This window comes from Bos mutus, chromosome 21 (genome assembly GCF_027580195.1).
Source record: "Bos mutus isolate GX-2022 chromosome 21, NWIPB_WYAK_1.1, whole genome shotgun sequence".
In the NCBI taxonomy this organism is placed as follows: domain Eukaryota; kingdom Metazoa; phylum Chordata; class Mammalia; order Artiodactyla; family Bovidae; genus Bos; species Bos mutus.
The window spans coordinates 55,399,478-55,421,204 of NC_091637.1; the positions used below are offsets into that span (position 1 = coordinate 55,399,478).

General features: G+C 34.8%; 1 protein-coding gene across 2 annotated transcripts in view; it reads right to left on the reverse strand.

Moving 5' to 3' along the window:
- PPP4R3A (protein phosphatase 4 regulatory subunit 3A) overlaps positions 1 to 21,727 on the reverse strand; it is a 34,719-nt gene that overhangs the window by 5,103 nt on the left and 7,889 nt on the right. The window contains exons 2-10 of one of the 2 annotated variants that reach the window (XM_005892614.2): positions 18,916 to 18,971; positions 15,970 to 16,068; positions 11,884 to 12,501; positions 8,774 to 8,851; positions 8,576 to 8,692; positions 8,031 to 8,147; positions 6,216 to 6,347; positions 6,012 to 6,114; positions 4,408 to 4,566 (exon numbers count right to left, since the gene is read on the reverse strand). In XM_005892614.2, coding sequence (XP_005892676.1) covers positions 4,408 to 4,566; positions 6,012 to 6,114; positions 6,216 to 6,347; positions 8,031 to 8,147; positions 8,576 to 8,692; positions 8,774 to 8,851; positions 11,884 to 12,501; positions 15,970 to 16,068; positions 18,916 to 18,971 — 1,479 coding nt within the window. Of the gene's footprint in view, positions 1 to 4,407; positions 4,567 to 6,011; positions 6,115 to 6,215; positions 6,348 to 7,991; positions 8,148 to 8,575; positions 8,693 to 8,773; positions 8,852 to 11,883; positions 12,502 to 15,969; positions 16,069 to 18,915; positions 18,972 to 21,727 lie in introns of both variants that reach the window. The other variant, XM_005892613.2, reaches the window with a different exon arrangement.

Consider the following 21,727-nt stretch of genomic DNA (forward strand, 5'->3'; position numbering starts at 1 on the left):
GGTCCTCTATGCTTGCTGCAGCGAGTATGCTTTTTTTCCCTAGTTTTCCTTTTTACAATTAATTAGGCTTTAACTTACAGATTAAAAGGTATATTTACATCTTGAAGTATGGGGAGTTACTTAAGTCACCATTCATCAAGATCCAAATATACTCAGACAGCTAGACTTCAACAAAGCCCTCTTCACCTAAACGTAATTATCAGTAAGTTAATGCCCCAGTTATTGTAAACAGTTCAAAAAAGCATACTCACTTCATGCAGTCACATCGTCTTCGGTTGGCAAGATTAAATATTGTGTTTGTATTTTGGTTTCTTTGGAGATCATGGAAGTGGCTCGTTAAATTGCCAATTTGTTATTAATCAAGTCCTTCATGAGCAGGTAGCCAGGCAACCATGCTGACACGGTTTCTGGGTAGGAAGGCAGAGGAGTAAAGCAGCTCAATTTTTCTTTAGTTGGCAGAAAAGAGGTCCACAAGTGAATGCCCAATTAGGTACAGTTGAGTATAAACTGCCTTAACAATCCAGCTTATTTAAGAGTGTCTCTTACTAAAGAGACACACTGGGCAGGGAGTTCAAAATAGTTTAAAAGTATTTTTAAACTACTATATAGTTTCAAATACAAAAGCATGGTGAAATAAAACATTTTAAACAATAAGCGGCATCTTTCTTTGTGATAATAAGTCAAAGCCTAACAATGAGTTTTGAGAGCCTTTTTTTTTTTTTAAATGTTGCTTGACAGAGGAACTTAGGCAGTTCCATTTGTCAGAATAAAAATCAGAACTCATGCTAATAGGCCAAATTTTAAGCTTTTAGTAAATAAGGCAAGTGCTATTATCTTAAAAATTGTTACTCCAGCTTTGCAGGCTTTTTGGAGACTTGTGTCCTACCATAACACACACTGGCTAAACCCCGTGGTCTGCATGCATTTCCTGGGTAAGTGAAAAGAACTCCCTTTCTAGAATTCACTAAGACAGAGTATGCAGATGGTGCCACTGCCATCTCCTCAACAGCAGTTTTGTTCAAAACTGCTAAGGTGGATAGAATGTGATTCTAATGGGCTTTTTTGTTTTGCTCCTCATTTGCCCTTATATATTTATATTAAGAGTTGTGTTATTTCCACCCATACCTCTCCCCAAAAAGAAACTTGTATGAAAAATATCCAAACACTATTCTTGTTCTTGAATAAAAACTTACTTTAAAAAATTTACTAGTGAGTTCTATGAAGTCAAGCTGCTCAAAGGAGAGTAGAGAAAGCTTTTGGGATAAGTCAAATTAGCACAACTATAGGATTTTCAATGTAAAAGTGGCACTTGGCTTCCACTCACATCTCTAACATTCATTAGCATGCCAGGGATCTCTTAATGTTTAGTGTTAATCATCTCTGAAATAATAAATCTTACCTTATACAACATGAGATCTTATATATATAAGTGTGAAACTTTTTGCCTCACATGTAACTAATGATACCATTAGTTATACTAATGAATCATCTACCACAAAAGTTTTACTTCATTCTTCATATAGATTTTCATACTTTAAATAAAAACAATCAAACATCATAAAGGTATGAGCTAAAAAGCTACAGTGTAAAATCCAAGAATCTGGAAAAGGCCAAGACTGATAAAACTGGTGTGTATATTTGTGTATACTCAACACAAACATATCTAATGTATAAGGACTAGGTAACAATTGCTGTTCTCACCCACAGACTTATGTTGTCTTTAAATATAAGAAAAAAATTAAGAACCAGCAGATATAAAAAATGCAAAGTCCTCAAAATTTAAGCAATCTTTTGTCTTTACAAATGGGCATCTAAATTTACTTATAAAACTTCCCTTAAAAAACAAACCATACTTAATATTTCAATGTACTCTTTTCTAAGACTGAAAACACCTTAAATCTCAAACTTACGCTAATTCTTTTAGAAATTCTTGATAAAAATTCCTACTATATAGACAGTTCTAAAGAATGCATTCCTAATGACTGGCATCTTCTTTCAGAAGCTACTCATTCTCAATCCTGGAGAGAGCCGCACTGAGAATTACTTGAGAAAGAGTAAGGTTTAATCAATGACAGCCTAACTTAGTTTGGAAAATATTAATAAAACAAAACTTAGATTTTTGCGAGCATGCTTAGTTTCCTGTAATACAGACTCATTAATTAGTCACAGTTCTCTTCACAGTTCTCATCAAACTGTGAGACATTTTCTTTGCAGTATTCTAAGCAAAATAACAAGAGGAAGGGCTAAGGAAAAGGCCTTTCCTTTTCTGCCACTCTTCCACTAGACTCACATATCCCACCTATACCAAACCGCTAAAACATCACACTTAACATTCTGTTCATCTGAATTATGTATTCAACCAAGAATGTCACCCTCTCTCATGATCAAGACACAACTTACTTTACTCATTTCTGCAAGATCTCCCTCGTCTGTCTCATTCAGGTAGAATAAGTCATTTTCACTATACATCCAAAAACACCTTGATATAACGCTGCTGTTGTTTTGGTTTTATCTCCTCCTAATGAACTCTAAGCCACTTGACAGCTGAGTCTAAGTCTTAATCATCTTTATCCTAATACCAGGTATGTACCATACTCCATCAAATCTAAGATGCCACTGATTACAAAAAACCTTTTCTACTATTAAGAAAACAAAACAAAAAAACTACCAATCATAACATGTCATTAATTTTAAGACTCAACTTGATATGAGTATCAATACATATCTTAGAATCAATAAAACGTGGTAATAGGTGTTAAATTTACTGAAACAAAATTAATGTATTTATTTATTCAGTTTTTCCATTCTCTCCCATCTGCTCAAACTCCCTTTCCCGCACTCAAATAAGACCTTCCAGACGTGAAAGAACAATTCAGAGGTGTTTGTTATTAACTCCCTCTCAACTTGCTTTGGGACTCTCACTTTTCCTGTGGTAGGTTTATAAGGGAAATGAGTATGAGTTTAAAAGCCCTTCTTTATATGCACCACATGTGTTCTCAGTACACACTGCAGAATCCACACTAGCTAATTCAGCTGTAACAACTGTCACCCTGATAGGTTTCCTTCTAAGAAAAATTCATTCAACTTTCTATGTTTAATACTGTTTTAAAGATAAAATGTTGACACGGTAAGTTAACATCAGGAATATCCTTATAACATGTTTTTAAACTTAAGGATGTTTTAAAAATTAATTAAGCAAAACCTTTTTTTTTTTTTGGCCATACCACATGGCTTTTGGGATCTTAACTCCCCAACCAGGTATTGAACCCGTGCCCTTGGCAATGAAAGTGTGGAGCCCTAACCATTCCATTCACCAGGGAATTCCCAAGCAAAATAATTTAAAATGAAAGTAAAAAAAGATAGCAAAAACATGTTTATGTTCAGGCCTCTAACTAGTGGATGATTACAATGCCTTTATATACCAACAAAACCAAACTTACCCATAAAAACCAAAAGGCCAAAAGAGTTACCAACAAACATCTCTTACTGAACCTCTAGTGTACCCTAAAATTGGTGTGTCAACTTACCAAAGAAAGCTGACTGCTACATGATCAAGAACATGCTAGATTAATCTATTTATAATTCAGAAACATGTTTCATTTCAGTAAACTAGGGTTTTATGAATACAGTGAAAGTCAATTTTTGAAAAACGTATAACTAAAACAGCCTTGTTAAAAAGACTTGTTGCTCTAAGAGTTAACAAACCTTTCTCATAAAGGTCTACAGAATACATATTCTAGGCTTTGTGGGCACAAATGGTCTCTGTAGCTTTATTTCAACAATGCTTTAAAAACATAAAACTATTTTTCAGCTCACAAGTGGTGCAAAAACAGACCACGGACTGGATTTGGCCACAGCTGTGGTTTGTTACCCTTGCTCTAAAATACCTGAGGTAACACAGTGTAATATATTACAGCTGGGTGTCAAATATGTCTCAGTAAAGCAAGGGGGAAAACATTTGTGGAATTAATGAATGGACCATCTGTAGACATTTGTGCTAGGCAGTCTGTAACTTAGAAAAAAACGCATTTTGGAAACTTAGTACTATTAGCTATGTTTTCCAAATTATGAATATATTCTTCATGGCAGTGTGAGATTCTAGTCTCACAAGAGTGTCTAATTTGTGACTGTCATGCCATATATACTAAGTAAAAAATAAATAAGGTAATAAAATGATTTAAGGTGTCATTTTAATAATGTAATACTTTAATATATCTTTATTGTATACTGAGAAAGAAGAATCAGGAAAATCACCGCTCAAAATGTGGCAAGAGTACATTGTCAGTATAGTTTAGTATTAGAACCTAGGTTTCCTGAAATCAGTGATCTTTTCTTCTCAGGCAACAAGACTGAAAGATACCACAATAATACAGAGACAATAAGTAATCCAGCAGAAGCAACACTTACACAATGCCAAGAAAGCATGCTTCGAGGCCATAAGAACCAGCACTCTCCGGAGGATGTCCTTGTTAATAATGTAGTTCTTTATGTGGTAGGTATGGTGCTCCACACAAAATGTTAACAATTCCAATACCAATGCCAATAACTGGGCAGTCTGAAAATCATCTGAACAAAACACAATTATACTTAATGGCTTATATTCATTTTCCCCCCAAATTCCAATCAAATAAAATCCTTCCTATTAACCCAAATATGTTCAAATTAAGGAAAAGGAAACTAACATTTACTGAATGCCTACCATGTGCTAAGAACTGTGCTTTCCATTTTTCACATCTAATTTAAACAACTCTGAAGACTTAGTGTCATAAGACCCAGGTGTGAAATGTTATTAGTAAGGCAACTGAGATACAAATCTATTAGATCTGCTTTATTCCGAAGCATGAGAATGCTCTACCATGTCTTACCATGTTCCTCAGCGGATGCAGATATCACAGGAGGTCCTACCAGACATCATCCAGCTTTAATGAACTGCTCTCTCTGCTCCTTTGATTCGTGTGCTTGATTTGTGCCTCCTTTTACTCCATATTACTGAGTCCACACTGCATTATAATCTAATCACCGGTTTATCTTCCTCACCAGGCAGCAAGCCTCCAAAAGTATTTCACACAGTTTTTTTCATTTCCTTCATTTAACCCCTGAAGATTAGCACAGTGCCTTTCCCACAGAGGGCTCTCAATAAATGTTTGATGAACTGAACATGTAGGTTTGGAAGGAAGCCTCAAGATTTACCTACTATATATTGTGTTCCTAAGACTTACTTTCAGAGTCATAAAAAAGGGTAAATTAACATTTATTTTCTAAGTGGTATTATGAATTATCAATATAGCATATTTAACTTACATGACAAAATTACTTATTGTCAAAGCTTCAATAAGGAATTTCTCAATGTAGACCCTAAAACTACTGTTATTTTCTAAATCTCACACAAGACACACACAAGCTAAAGTAATAAAATGCAGAAATAAATAATCCTAACTTGGAATAATCCTTAATGCCAAAAAAAAAAAAAAAAAGTTTAATACTGAGGACAAGCTTTGCTCTAGCTATACATGTGAAGTACAAATAACTTACAATCAATCCTCTAATAATTACTTCCATTTGTTTCACATATGTAAATACAAACTAAACACAAATATTGCTTTAACAAAAAAATTGTTTTAAAACTCTGAGAGCAACAAATTATCTCTGGTATCTTCTTTCAGAGTTCTACTACCTCTGATTATAACACTTAAAAAAAAGAAACTTATCTTGACATTACCTCTTTTGAAAATATATTATTAGACCTCCTGTTGGCTCAGATCTGCCTGCAATGCAGCAGACCTGGGTTTGTTCCCTGGGTTGGGAAGATCCCCTGGAGAGGGGAATGGCTACCCGACTCCAGTATTCTTGCCTGGAGAATTCCATGAACAGAGGAACCTGGCAGGCTACATACAGTCCATGGGGTCGCAAAGAGTTGGAAACGACTGAGCAACTAATACACATTAACACCAACTTTTGGGGTTTCAGAATTCAAGAACAAAGAACTCAACTACCACCCTATATTATCTTACCTTTGCTAGGTTTGTCTTCAGTTGTATTTGCCAGCAAGGGGGCAGTAAGGACATGCATACAGTGCTTGTAGAAGAAACCCAGAAATTCAGTCTTTTCTGTTTTCTAAGGAATCAAGAACACTTTCATGAACTTTAACTGCACTGGTTCCTACCAGCAATAAAAATTATACTAGCATGAAAAAGTGAAAAATGCCCGTGGCTTACATTGGCAGTAGCCAACATGTTTTCCGGATCAACTAATGTTCGAAGCAGGCCCATAAGCTGGACTGCTCCTCCAAGTTCAGGGTCTGTATCACAAATCATATGTTCTATGATGAGGTTGATGAGCAAAATATCCTGTTGAGAAAAATGCACATAATAAGGATCACTTATTATAGGAGAGAATGGAAAGAGCACATACTATGACACATGCTACTGTATTACACCTGTATTTTGTTAACTGCAAACCAAATACTTGACTGACTTAATAGGATAGTGAGCAGTTTCCCTAAGTATGGTATAGGCACATCACACAAACAGTACCAAAACGAAAAGAAAGTTCCTTTTTCTATTATCTTTAAATCCCCTTGATTAAAAGAATGTTTAGCTAGAATTTATAATATTGTTCTTGCACTGCTATAGATTCCTTCTATTTATGGCGAATAGTAACTGTATCTGTTCTCCATTTATGGAAATGATGTAAAGTTTCCATTTAAAACAAATTTAAGGAAAAAATAGCTGATACCTAAATGTCTCAAATTGGAGGAAATAAGATTGTGTTATTTAGAGAGCACACAGGAGAACAAATATAGATATTCCAAATGACGTAGAAAATTGACTGTTTTCCTGATCCTCTACTATGATTGGTTTTCGTGGCTCAAGGAGTAAATAAAAACTGAGGGATTCAGTGAAAAAATCTCCACTCATGCCTATATATGCAGTAGTAGGACAGACAAGGAGAAAATGCAGACAGTATATGAAAATGATGATCAGGACTGGGAATCAAGAAAATTACAGCACATAAATAAAGTACATCGATGTGTGTTCAACTAGTGGCTTACAGGGCTAACAATAGTCCTTAAAAAAAAACACCTGTATGTTTATTTAGGTTTTTAAGATAGGACTATTTTATAAAAGCAAATATAACATAATATTCAACAGTTCAATCTGGCACTTCCTGCACCTACCCTGACGTTATAATCTTCTTTTAAAATTATTAAATATACGAGTTTCTAGGCATTCCACTTCATTTTGACATCACAACACATTAAGATCTTTTTAAAAAGTAAAAAGTATTTTCTATTTTGTAAAAATACGACAGGGTGCAATTCTGCATATATATTTTTTCTAAGAGGTATCTTTTTTACCTCATCCCTTAAGAAGGAATTCAGGGCAGTATATTATTTTTAAGTAACAAAGTACTTTCAAGATTTTATAGGGGAAGGAGGAAATAAAAACTCATGATCATTGGTTTAATTATCTGAAAACAGAGCACACACACTCAGTGCTTCCAGATACGCCATGTACCACAGACTCTGGAAGCACCTTTCGCATCACCAGGATACACTCTCACTGACTCTGAAACTGACGGGTGTTACAGGGGATGGAGGTGGGGTGTGTGTGCATTCCTCATCATTCTTGTTGATTTTGAGACTCTCTCCCTAACAAAGCCAATGTTTTCCTAGGGAAATTATTCATAATTCCACAAAGAGAAGAATGATTTATTGACTAAATGATTTAAACAACACAACACAGCAGGTTAATTTCAGAATTAAGAAACTTCATCTCAAAAACCTTTAAAGAAATTTAAGTTGAGCATTATCAAATAACTGCTGTAGGACAATTTATAGACTGAAACAGGAGTCAATTTAGGAGAAGAATAAGTCATGATATTATGGCTATACTTTTCTCAAACATTAATTATTTAAATCTTTAAGAATGAGTAATAAATATAGTTATAGCTCCCCATGTATACTTACTGTTAGTGCAAATAATATTTACCTTGTTGGTTATTTTTTGCTCTGTTAACTTCTTACTTACATCATCATTCTGTTGTGCCTCCTGCATGACAAACTCTCGTACCATGGATGGATTATATTCAACCAAGTATGAGAATATATCAGTAGCAGCACTTCGCACCTGTGTATCATCCATGCCCTGCAGATAAAAAAAACACTTATTTCTCCTATAATAATAAAAACATGGAACTTGCACCTATATAAATCCAAAATCTAACAAATAATAATGAAAAAAGGGAGGTCAAGGAAATTCTGCCATATGTAAAGTTCTTTTTCTGTGGATAGTTATACTTTCTATTCCTGTTTATTTTTCTACTTTAACATTTCAATGAATAGGCTGCAAAGTTAACAAATTATTAAAAATATGGAAAATTCCTGTGAGTATCCTTTCAGTACTGTGTTACAGGCTATCTAATACTAGGACTTTATAGCTTTTTAACTTTATGTAACACACAACTTATATTAAATATTGGCTATAATCAAATAGTTGCATGTTACATAAAAAAATACAGTATTTTGTGGCTTAAAAATATAATGGCAATTAAGTATAAGGAGAAATAAACTTACAAGGATGACTTCTAAAGCTGGTAATATACCCATGTTTGACAAAGTCTTGAAAAAAGCATCTCTGTTTTGAGGTTGTAGCGTTTGGGAGAATGCACAAAATTCTTTTAAAAAGTTAACCTGAAATTAAGAAAAAGGGTAAGTAATTATAAAAGGTATGTTGTTTTAGCTTCACGCCCTTCATAATATCAGATTTCTTACCAACTCTTGTCTTTTTTCCTCATCTGTTGCTTCATCTGTTAGTTGTGCAAATAAATCTGTCAGAAATTTTTCATCTTCCTGTGAAATCAAAGGATAAATTTAATTATGCTAATAATAAGACTATACTTTTAAGATACTATTATAGAAGATATAAATTGTATAACTAGAAAAGGGGAGATGGTATTGGCAATGCTGTTTTTTAAAAGAAAAGTAAAAAACCTATAAAGGATAAATTGGGCATTTATAAGGATATCCTTTGTATTTCGGCACGGCTCTATTTCCTAAGGGCCACATTATAAATATTTTAGGCTTTGCATTCTCTACCACAGCTACTCAATTCTGCTGTTATCGTAGGAAGCGGCCATAGGCAATGTCAGTGAATGAGTTTGGCTGTGTTTAGATAGAACTTTATTTACAAAAACAAACACGGTTTCTACACTCATCGTTTTCATAGGGTTTCATAACCTTAACCTTCGAAGTTAAGGTCCTATAACCTCTCAAATGAAGATAAAACTTCCTTCACATTTTAACAATAGAAATGATTCAATTACTTAAAAAGCTAAATTCAGAACTTTTAAAAAAACATTATTTAAAGATTTCCACATACACAATAATTTAACACATAATCAAATTATTCTGAAAATGAGTCAAATGATACTCTACAGGATACTAATCTGAGCATGTAAAAGTTAAAAGTACAGAACTTGGAAATAACATATGTTGTCTTATTCTTACCTCTTTATTTTATAATTGAGACATGATTAAGAAATTTATCCAAAGCCCAATCAGTTAGCAGGGAGGTGGGCAGAGCCTTCCTGACTGCCTGTTCAATATTTTCTGCCACTATTTTTAGTTAAAATTTTAATTCCATACTACCACATCAACTAGAAGTAAATTCAATAATACATGCCCTACAGTTATGCATATGAGTTATTTCCCATTCGTTTATAAACCCCATATTCACTACTGTAAGCGCTCAAGAAACATTTTGTGATACTAAATTAGTTATTCCCACCTTTACTTTTACAATACATAAGCCATACCTCAAATGGCATCCAATATTAAGATCCACCTCGGATATAATATATCCCAATTAAAAATCTAATGATTAAAAAACAATCTCTGCACTGCTGTGAAGTATAGAGAATTAAGAATGCTCCACAGTATTACAAAGAATATAACCAGTCAATGTAAGGCTTATGACCATGTACAAGGTGGATAAGAACCTGCTTTAATTACTCCCTGTCAAAATATTTGTAAAACTCTTCTTTCTTCACAGCAGCACTTTGGATATAAATGCTCAGCAACAAGAGAACAGAAGGACTACAGCACTGGCAGTCAGCATTTTACAGAGCATACTGTAAGGAAACAAAACTTAACTTGAAATTATTTATACTTAATGAGTAAAACTGGCATTTTACCGGTCTGAAGACCAAGAAAGACAAGTGATGGATCCCTGTGAAACAAACAAACGAGAACCATGTGGAGCTAAATAAAAGGACCAATAGCATTTGGGACTATCCAGGGAAACCAGGAATCAAAACTACACCAGAACAAAGGATCTGTTAGGTGGCTGGCAAAAACTAGTTCCTTAGCCAAGAACAAATGAACATTAGTACCAGAACCCTCCTTCTTCCATTACCAATCACAATACACTATGTAGAAGAATACTACTGTAGTTACCAAATTATACTGCCTGTATTATTTGTCTTAAATGAATGAAAAATAGGTCAAATTAGTCAACACGAACTGGACTTATCACTAGCTTCAGAAAAGCAGTTTTGGTAAAATTGACCTTTCTATTTGAATTCGTGTGTGTGTGTGTACGTATATATTACACATATATATATATATATATATATAGTGACAAAACCAGGATCACTGAAAATATAGTTTTCTAAAAAGGAAAAGACAAAAATTATATTTACAGTTTTATTCATAACATATGCTACCAAGCAGCTCTTGCTGACATTTATTTGCTTCATTTTTTAATATAACAAATCCAGGTTCCAAATAATTATTTTATTTATAGATCTGGGGTAAGGTCTTATAGCTTTCAAATCACATCACATATATGTTACTGTTACAATATTCTGGGTAGGAACAAAGCACACAAGAGGTGTGCAACTCACAAATCTTGGCACTATGAAGACATATTTCAGTTGGACTAGACTAATTCACGCACCATGAGATAATTTACTGAGAAGATTCTCTGACTTTGGGGCTGCTACAAATGTAGATTACGAGCCAGCTCAGAGATCTGGATTGTGTGTTTTCTGCAGAATCCAGGATGTATCCTAGGTAATTCTGATGCAAGCACCCTAACACACCACACTTGAGAGACTGGGCATACTATAAAAAGAAAATTTGGAGTTTACGTTTAATAGGCGATTAACAGATATTTAAAATAATACTCAAGAGTCTTGTATCATGTTCAATGCTTTACATGCATGCATCTTATTTAATCTTCAGATGACCTTATAGGGTAGATACTAATATCACCAACCTTAAGATTAGGAAGCTGAAGCTTTTAAGAGATTAAGAAAGTTGCCCAAGTCACACAGTTATTAAGTAACAGGCAGAGCTGAAACTCAAGTGCAAGTCTAACCTCCCCACACTCTCATCATTACAAAAGCATGCAGCTGTAACTTGCCAACCTCTGCTATATTCTCTTGACCCTAAAGCTAGACCTTTAATAAATAATTACCCCGGAGTTCTCCATATTTTATAGAATTTGTATTCTATATTTAATGACATATTTTTTGGCTTCTATTTTTTTCTTTCCTGTTCCAATCTATTCGGTTTTATGCCTAATTGATAGTTTAATATCCCTAAAATTCTACATTCAATTGTTTCATTAAGATCCTTTCTCTATAATTTCTTTGAGCTAGATTTTAAAAAAAATCACCTTTATCATCCCTAATCCAAACACAACCTTCTGTGTTCCGCAGTATTACATATTATAATCTCTTGCAATATCACCAAAGTAAATACCTTTAGACAAAAAATAAAATTCAACTTATGTGCCTAAAGGAACAGAAAATTTTTGCTGAAGGCAACGGGCATTTTTTTTAAGCAGAGAAAAAAAAAAAAAGAATGATCTAACTCACCTGTAACATACCAACAATTTCTACCTTATTGAAAAAAATAAAGGAGTGAAGTGTTGATAACATATTTTCTTCAAAGACTGAAGGGGTAGGGAGAACCATATCTTGTATATACTGAACTCTGTATGTCTGATGAATTTTTTGTTTCAACTCAGGATCTGATATGGGAATCACTTCTTTAAACTTGGCTGTTTTTGTTAGAAATTCCCTATGTTTTCGTGGTTGTGATAAAGCAGGATCATATTCTAAGCATCCAATGACGTCCATGATACATTCCTCAGAGAACATAACTTCAAAAAGAGCAGTTCGATTCAAGAGGAAGATGCCTTTGATAATTTCATACAAGTGGTGCAGTCCTTCAATATTTTCCAAATCCTCACACACGTGGAAAAGCTCTAAGAGCTTTTTAATATAGCCCTCATTTTCCAGTGCTAGTGCAAGTTTTTCACGACGCAGGGGAGAAGGTAAGGATGACGCCACAAGTTCTGCAATTTCCTCAAGACGACTTAATTCACAAGATGGCAATTCTAAACCTGGTGATGACATATCATCGAAACGCTCCTCTTCAGACTCATCTACAAGGTCCTGAGTGATGTCCACTGATGGGTCCTTTCCTTGAACCTATTAAACAATATTTGTAATAGCTGAAGAAGTATAATCAAAGCAAATCTAAATGATATTCTTAGATATAAGAAACGTACAACAAAACTGTAATCATGATTTTCAAGATTAGAACTTTCTTCAAACTTGACACAAATGCCTGCTTTTCTAAGCACATTTCTATAAATAATACACACTTTTAATTTTAAAGAAGGAAGTTCAAAGTTCAGAAATGTAATGAGCTTCCTCATAAATACAAGGTTTATCAACAATGGAAACATTCATCCACTAAAGTATCGGTGACTGTGACTTAAGAGTGCCCTGCAGACCCATAATAAAGAGGCCTGATGGTAAAACACCCATTCATCAACAGGCCAGGGCAAATTCCAGAAACATTCCTAGCATTATGCTATGGTACATCCATTAAACTCTTCAAAGTTTAAGTAAAATTCTAACAAATGCTGTGACCATAGAAAATATGTATCACTGTAAGCAATAAGAAAAATATTTAATATCAGTTAATTTAGAAACCAAAGGAAAAGAGCATGTACAAACTGGCTTTGGACCAAAGTGGGTCACTGATTTGGTATAAATGCTGGTTGGTAGCCCAAAAATATGATTAAGAAAAACTGAGCTGGAAACTGCACCCACATAAAAATAAAACCACACAAAAAGTAACTGCAACCTATATGTAGTAGAGCTATGCCCTAAGAATACCCGCTTATAGTTAAGTAACCAAACCATTAAGTTTTTCTTTCTACACATCCAGACCTTTACCTTTCATGATCCCCTAGAAGCTCTAAAGTTTGTCATAAATCCCAACCTTATGTCAGTGTAGGGGACTCTACTCATAAAAAATTAACTTATAAGTCTTCACAATTAAATATAATTTAAGGTAAAAGAAACTTTTTATAAAAGGTCAAAGACATATTTCAGAATGAAATGAGTTTTGCTCTCTTGGCCCTATAATCTGACACTGGCATTAAACCAGCTCAAAAGGCCAAACTGAAAGGTAAAGGAATGGAAAAAATAGGCCTCATATGAAATGACCAACAAACTTAAACTGCTTAGAATGGTTAAGAGATGTTGATGAATATCAGAAGGGAAGAAGACCTGAACTAAGTCTTGAAATATGCTGCAAGGTGACACCATCTTGACCTTAATCCAGTGGGCAGAACCACTAAAAGGAGGCCAGGCACATTCACAGCTTGTACCTGGCATGGTCTCAAGTTGGCTCTGGATTTTTGAAATTACATAAGATCTCACCACAGCTTTAGACTCCTAATATTCAAGCTATGGCTTTACCTATAGAAACATGGTAGGCATTTGATTACAAAATCAAATGAAAAGGGATGAAAGACTGTAAATGTATTGAAAATGGTATCTTCTTGAGTGAACTCGCAAATATGAAGACTGAACAGGTAATCCAAAAGGCCTGTGTTTAGGAATCTGATCTGCTTAGGGAAACAAAGTGAAACTCTTAAATATTTGACAAGTATGTTTCAGTCTTGCTTTCAGAACAGAAGCAATATGAGAATGAAAATTTTAAAAGGAAACGAGGCTAAGCTAGAAGAAAGAGCTTTCCTGGAGAAAGGATAAATCTCAGAAGTCAATCTGGATATAAAGAAAATGAGAATGTGAAGACCATAAAAGATGTGCAGTCAGGGTCATAAGTCATTGGGAAATGACATTTTGAACATGAACTATGTAACTATATCAGAAAAGAACAACAAAGTAGGCAGGATTCCCAGGAATGTTACTACAGAGAAAAGTATGTAAGTACTACTAGTGTCCCAAGAGACAATGAAGAATTTATGGTGTTACAGACTAAGGAAAAGCATAATAAAGGTCTGAGAATTTTAAAGACCCAGGCCTGACAGTAACAGACTGAGTCCAGGACTGAGTTAAATACTAGCCTAATAAAAGACTGTGTGCAGGGTGGGGCTGTTCATGTCAGAAAAGTGAAGAGGAAACAAGATTTGTGTGAATAACAGATACTTTCAGCACCACCCTGAACTCATTAATTTCATCTGTTTCTACCGGAGAACTCCAAATGACAAAATCTAGAGGAATATGCTGTAGAAACAACTGTATGGGGCAGAAAGCAAAGAAAACATGAAGAAGGCATAAATACATATATGTTAGTTTTTCACCTGTTAAGAGAAGGAAAGCAACAACTAAACAGGTTAATTTATGAAACACAACTGAGTAGAACGATATAGCAGAAATAAACTTTGCAAGTTAAGGAAAATCTGTGTCTCAAGAACACAGGCTTCTATAGTCTATTAAGGCAGTGGCTCTCAAATGTCATGGTTCACCAGTCACCTGAAGCAGGCACTGACAGACAACTGCCAAACTTGGTCCACCACCTGTTAATAAAATTTTACTGGTAAGAGAACGACATCCATTTGTTTGTCTATGACTACTTTCTCAGTACAACAGCAGAACTGAGTAGCTAAACAGTAGTTAAACAGTGTAGTCCACAAAGCCTAAAATACTTACTACCTTGCCCTTTAAACAGAGAAAATCTGATCCAGAAGGCTTATTAAAACTGGTACCTACTCATAGAGTTTCTAATTCAGCAGATCTGGGATAGAGGTCTCATAATTTGCATTTCTATCAGATCCCAGGTTATGCTCATTCTACTGGTTTAAGAATCACACCTTGAGAACCAATGAATTAAAGAATCTGCTGAAAATTATTTCTTCTCCAGATAAAATAAACGTGAGGATAGAAAAAGTGTCCTTAGGATATAATGGTCTATATGAATCTTTAATAAGAAAAAACGGCTTGAGCCACTAGAGTGCATTATCAATGACCATTCACAAAAGATTGTGGAGATGTTACCACTAGACTCAGGTACAAGAACCACTAAGGAATTCTGGAATCAACCAAGAACAAAAATGATGAGACTGAAGAGAGAGTCGAGAGTCACAAGAAGTTACTGAACAAAGATGATCAGACTTCCATTTTAAAAAAGATACTCTAGCTGGGTAGATCTGGGATGAATGCAATAAACCAAGCAAGAAATGATGGTAGCTTAGTAAACCAACAGCAGTGAAAATGAAGATAAATGAATGCATTGAAGACTTAAGAGTTTAAGGACTGAATGGACAGAGAGGATGAAGGAAGGATAAACTTGTTTCTGACTTCAGCAACTGAATGGCATTTACTAAGATGAGAGAGATAGGAAAATGAACAAATCTCAGTGAGATTAAGCTCAGTTTTAGACTACTGAATTTGAGATGCTAGTAGCATTCATGGAGGACAGCTCTGAAAGGCAGGTGAATATAAAACTCTGGAGTTCAGCAAAGGTCTGGACTGGGTATACTGGTGTCAATAAATTGTGCTTTTCTATAAATCAAGTTTTCACAGACAGTACTAATCTATATGATGTGTCTCTATGCATTTTAAAGTATGAGGTATCAGCTTAAAGCACAGCAAAAAACAAAATGCTTAAAATGAAAGCATGTTGATTTTCTAAATTACCTGACATATCTTCTCCCAAATTTCATCACATCCAGCTTTTTCTTGAAAGCTGAGGGCCAAGTCATAATTTTCTGCTTCAGACCACACAATCAAAGTGTCCTTAAGAGAAAAAAAGAAGTCTGAATGATTAACCTATATTATCACAAACTACTTTAAAGTAAAAAGCAAACGAACAAAATAGGGAAATGAGAACAGTACTCATTTCTGCTTTTTGCAACACTGATATTAGTCATTTCCAATGTTCTTTTACACTTCACTTTATCCAGTCTATAAAATGAAAACAATGTTCTCCTTAAGGAAAAGCTGAACCCATATATGAAAGCCACTACAACTGCACACACCATCCAAATGTACCAAAAGATACAAACTAAAATTATGTCAGTTTGCTTGCACATTGTCACATTTTATGCTCTAGTCAAAACGCCCAAAGAGAAAGTCTTGAGTATTTTAATGACAAGGGTATGTTAGGAGGATGGGATTAATAAAATAAACAGTTCCTCCTCCTCATTGTCAGTATCCGGTGTTCTTTACTGGGGCACTCGAGGCCCGTAACATCCTTGAAATTATTAGTTAAATTTGTAATATGTGAGCATTTATCTGGTCAGAGGTTTTTTTTAACTTTTACCAACATTCGGGAAGCAAGAAGCTCCTAGCACCCTCTTTATTTTTCATACTGACTTTTTTATGACAGTAAGTTTAATAAACAGTTTTTACTAAAGATACCATCTCAGCAAGACACTACAACCACAATGCCAAGACCACTTTACATTTGCTGTAGTACAGTATGTATTCTACAATATGCATGGTATAATATTTATGGGATTTAAGATATCCTTTCAAGCTTGCGTTAGTCGCTTAGTTGTGTCTGACTCTTTGCAATCCCCCAGACTGTAGCCCACCAGGCTCCCGTGTCCATGGAATTCTCCAGGCATAAATGCTGCAGTGGGTTGCCATTCCCTTCTCCAGGGAATCTTCCTGACCCAGGGATTGAACGTGGGTCTCCTGCATTGCAGGTGGATTCTTTACCATCTGAGCCAACAGGGAAGCCCTTTCAAACTTACTGACTATATAAAGAAAAATAATTCAAACTGATTAATAAGTAACTGAAAAAAGCCAAGCCAAGGTGAGTTGAGCATCTGATTGGAATGATTAAGATTCCCATATTGAAGAGGAAACCTAACTGTATTTTAAGGTATCTTAAAGGATCTATTATTTCTTATACTTTTTGCTACCTTGGCAAGGACACTTTATTATACACAAACAGATCCCATGTTCAAAAATCTATCTGCTAAACTTCATATAAATTCTATTCAATCATTTAACTATCAATCATGAGGCCAATAATCTCTTACTAAACTAAAGTGATGCCAGCCAGAAGTAAATAAATGATCCTCTGACTGGGTTGTGCAGCATTACTAACAGGATAAATCTACAAGTCTTACTCAGAATTTTTAAAAGAACTCAAAGAGCCCTTTTTATTACCTTCAAGAACTTCTAGAGATCCCAGGCAAGCAATCTGTTCCACAGTGACTGAGTAGCTATTCAAACTCAAAATAATTTACATTACAGTGTAAATTAGTCAGTTGGGTGGCCTCCCTGAGCCTCAGTTTGTCTTTAAATGAGACAATACATACTGTTTTGAAAACTGGTAATAACATAAGATTCATTGGAAGAAGTCTAAAACCACTACATTAGTAATGAGTTTAATACAACTAGAAGCAACTGTTCTGCTACAGCGTATATTCAGAATCACCTGGAGACATAATCAGGGCACAGCTAGAAATATGCCCTTAATGACCCATTTGACAAATTTTTAAGTTTGAAAATTTTTAGGAACTGCTCCTCTGTTTTCCTTGAAGAGCCTAATTTTCACCAAATCATCTTGCTTATCATCCAACAACCTATAGGTTAAAACATATGGATTTGTTCATTCATCCTCAAAACAGATTCAGTCTTTTCTAAGGATATGCTTTTACTGTTCAGCTGACTGAAACCTCAAAATGTGAATTTAAGTACTGAACATCAAAACCAAATACTGTAGCCTCCAGCCATTCCAATAGAACCTGAAAGTTTTCTTAAGAACAACAAATAGTGTTAATAGACCATTAAACCATCAAGAGAATATTTCATATTGTACCAATGCTTGTGGACAAATAAAACATCATTAAATAAATTTAGGAGTAAATATCAAATTTCCTATATATTATGTGTGACCTCAAGCAAGTCACAACCTTTAGGCATCATCTAATGTGCAAAGTAAAACTTCCCTCTAATAGTATTTTAATGGTCAATGAAAAAGCACTTTATAATTCATTTATATAAATGTGTTAGTAATATTTTTAAAGTTATTTTATATCTGCACCTTCAGAGCAATGAGAAGACTGATAATAATTTCAGTGGCTTTGTAGAGAACTCAGTATTATCTGTGTATATTTTGAATAAATAACAATTTTGGTGATAGTGCTTGTAGGCATTGAGAGATTTACTTTCAGATATCTCTTGCACCAGAAGGGTACAAGAAAGTTTATTCAAACTGAAAGTTCTTTAAAAACTGTTACATCATTATAAGGTCCTGCTCAGGCTATGTAAGAAATCAAATTCATATTTATACTAAGTTGCTGTACAGAGATATGAATGTTCCTCCTACACTACTAGCATTCACAGCAGCAAAGAAAGGAGCTGATTATTCCACCAGTGGTGACTTTTTAAATTCTCTTTAGAAGAGAAAACTGTGGTATTTTAGATGTAACTTGTGAGAAATAAGGCTCGGCTGGTCAAATATCTGGAACTGTATTTTGGAATTAGGCAAAACATGTAATCTGCTCCAATTTTTCACTGTAAGGAATCAGATGGTAAATTTTCATTTAATCACCAAACCGAGGATAATATTCAAGATAAAGCACAACATCAAAAAAAAAAAAAAGCACAACATCTTCAAAATTTTACCTGTTGTTTCTGGTATGCAGTATTTGGATTTATTTTGGATTCTAAAAGTAGAGAACCTAGGAAAGAGGGGAGAAAAAACACACATTCCATTATGTAACTGCAAAGCAGCAACACTGTATTATTCCCTTACATACACACACATTTCCTTTTTGAAGGTCTGATGCGCATACAACTTCAGTACAGGAAATATTCCTTTAAAACAATACGAATTTAAATATAATAGCCTATAACCCAAGAAATGCTCACGTCATACATGCTTACTTTTAACAAGACAGACACAATCAACTGAAGAATGAGTACTGGATGGTAACAGAGATCTAACAAACTCCCGAGCAGCAAAGGTAGTGAAATAGCACAATGTGAAGCCAGATGATCTGGGATTAAATCTCTGATATTCACCAGTATTGAGAAACGGTAAAACATGCAAATTAGCATTATAAATAAAACCTGGCTAAAATAAGAATTTACTGATAAAAGTTTGAAAACATTAGGGGTGATTCATTAACCAAGTACATCCCCAAATTGTGATTCACCTTCAGAAAATCTTATATTTTTGTTTAATACAGGAATTACCAAACTTCTCCATCTTCAAACTATCAATTTACTTCTCAGAACAAGCAAACTTGCACATATCTGTTTTTCCCCTGGCAGTATCACAGTATCATAAGACTCAGGGTATTAGACCAAGTGTTCAATTATATAAATATATACATACACACACACTTTATCATGTTCCTTTCCATCATGATTTAATCATAGGGTGAATATAGTTCCCTGTGCTATACTGTAGGACCTTGCTGTTCACTTATTTCATATGTAACAGTTAGCATCTGCTAACCCCCCACTCCTAGCCCATCCCTGCTCTCCCTTGGCAACCACAAGTCTGTTCTATTAATCCGCTTCACGGAAAAGTTCATTTGTGTCCTATTTCAGATTCCATATGTAAGTGATATCATATGGTGTTTGTCTTTCTGTTGGACTTACCTTCATTTCCCTTCTATGAACAAGCTGTTTCCATGTCTTGGCTATTGTAGACAGTGCTGCAATGAATACTAGGGTGCATATCCTTTCCAATTATAGTTTTCTCCAGTTACATGCCCAGGAGTGGGATTGCAGGATCATATGGCAACTCCATTTTTACCTTTTTTTGGGAAGAACCTCCGTATTGTCTTCAGTAGCGGCTGCACCAATTTACATTTCCACCAACCATGTAGCAGGATTCCCTTTTCTCCACACCCTCCCCAGCATTGTTTGTAGATTTTTTGATGGCCATTCTGATTGGTGCAAGGTGGTATATCTCACCGGTGTTTGTTTGCATCTCTCTAATTAGCAATGTGAGCATCTTTTCTTGTGCCGGTTGGCCATCTGTATGTCTTCACAAAGAACAAATTTTAAGACTAGATTTATACCTCTCCGCCTGGAGAGGTATAAATTGTGTTTAAGGTGGAATCAACCAAGTCCAGTTTAAAGACAAGTTCTGGCCCAAAATACTTAAGAAGCATTTTCTCTGCAGCTGTCTCTCACCCAAGGCTTTCATCTCCTATTACATTTAACAATTGTTTTATCCATTCTAAATAGTGGCCAGACACTTGAGAAACAGGTGTGCTAACATTTCCAAATTGAACTAGCTTTGCTTTAAATTCATCTACTAATTGTGATACTGTCCTTTGTTAGTAATTTACTGACCCTTCACTGCCATGTACTCATAATGGTGCTAAATGGTACTGAATATATACAGCAAAATATCAGCACTTGCCAAGTTGTGGTGACTTAATTTGCAAACACCCAATTTAAAAATGCGCAATGGTTCTGAATAGATACTTCTCCAAAGAAGATGGCAGTAACAAGAAAAGATGCTCAACATCATTATTCATTAGATAAATTAAATCAAAACCAAGAAAAGATAACCATTTCACATCACTTAGGAAGCCTATAATCAAAGACAGATAATGACAAGAGCTGGCAACCGTGTGGAGAAATTGGAACCTCAAACATTTTCTTGTGGGTATATAAAAAGGCATCTACTTAAGTTTGGCAGTTCCTCAAAATGTTAAGAGTTACCAGCAATTCCACTCCTAGGTATATACAAGAGAAATGAAAACATGCCCACACAAGTACAATATACATTCATAGGAGCATTATTCATAATAGCAAAAAAATGGAAACAATCCAAAGGTCCAAATACTGATGAGTGGATAAAGTGAACTACTATTCAGCTATACAAAGGTATCAAGTTCTGATCCATGCTATAACGGATGAACCTTGAAAACATAAGTGAAAGAAGCCAGTCACAAAGGACCACATATTTTAGGACTGTGTTTATATGAATTGTCCAGAATATGCTAATTTAGTGGATCTGCAGATTAGTGGCTGCTTAGGATTGGGAGGAAGGGGGAGCAAATGGGTGCTAATGGGTACATGATTTCTTTTAGAGGACAAAATGTTCTCTTACTGTGGTGACAGGTGCATAACCCTGTGACTATACCAGAACATACTGAATTATACACTTTAAATGAATCAATTAGCTGGCATGTGAATTCTGTTACCAAAAAAACCCCTAAAGAGTAAATATTCATACTTTGGAATACCATATAGCATTGTTAATGAACCAAATATATGTAAATGCAATAATGTATATGAATCTTACAAACAAGCCTCAGACAAATGTATATCCCATAAGTCCATTTACATAAAGTTAAAGAAGTGCCAAATATTAATCTATGGTGTTAGAAGTTAGGTTTATTGCGGGGAGGCGGGAGACAGTGACTGGAGAGAGACATGAGTCAGGCTTCCAGAGTGCTGGTTACGGAGT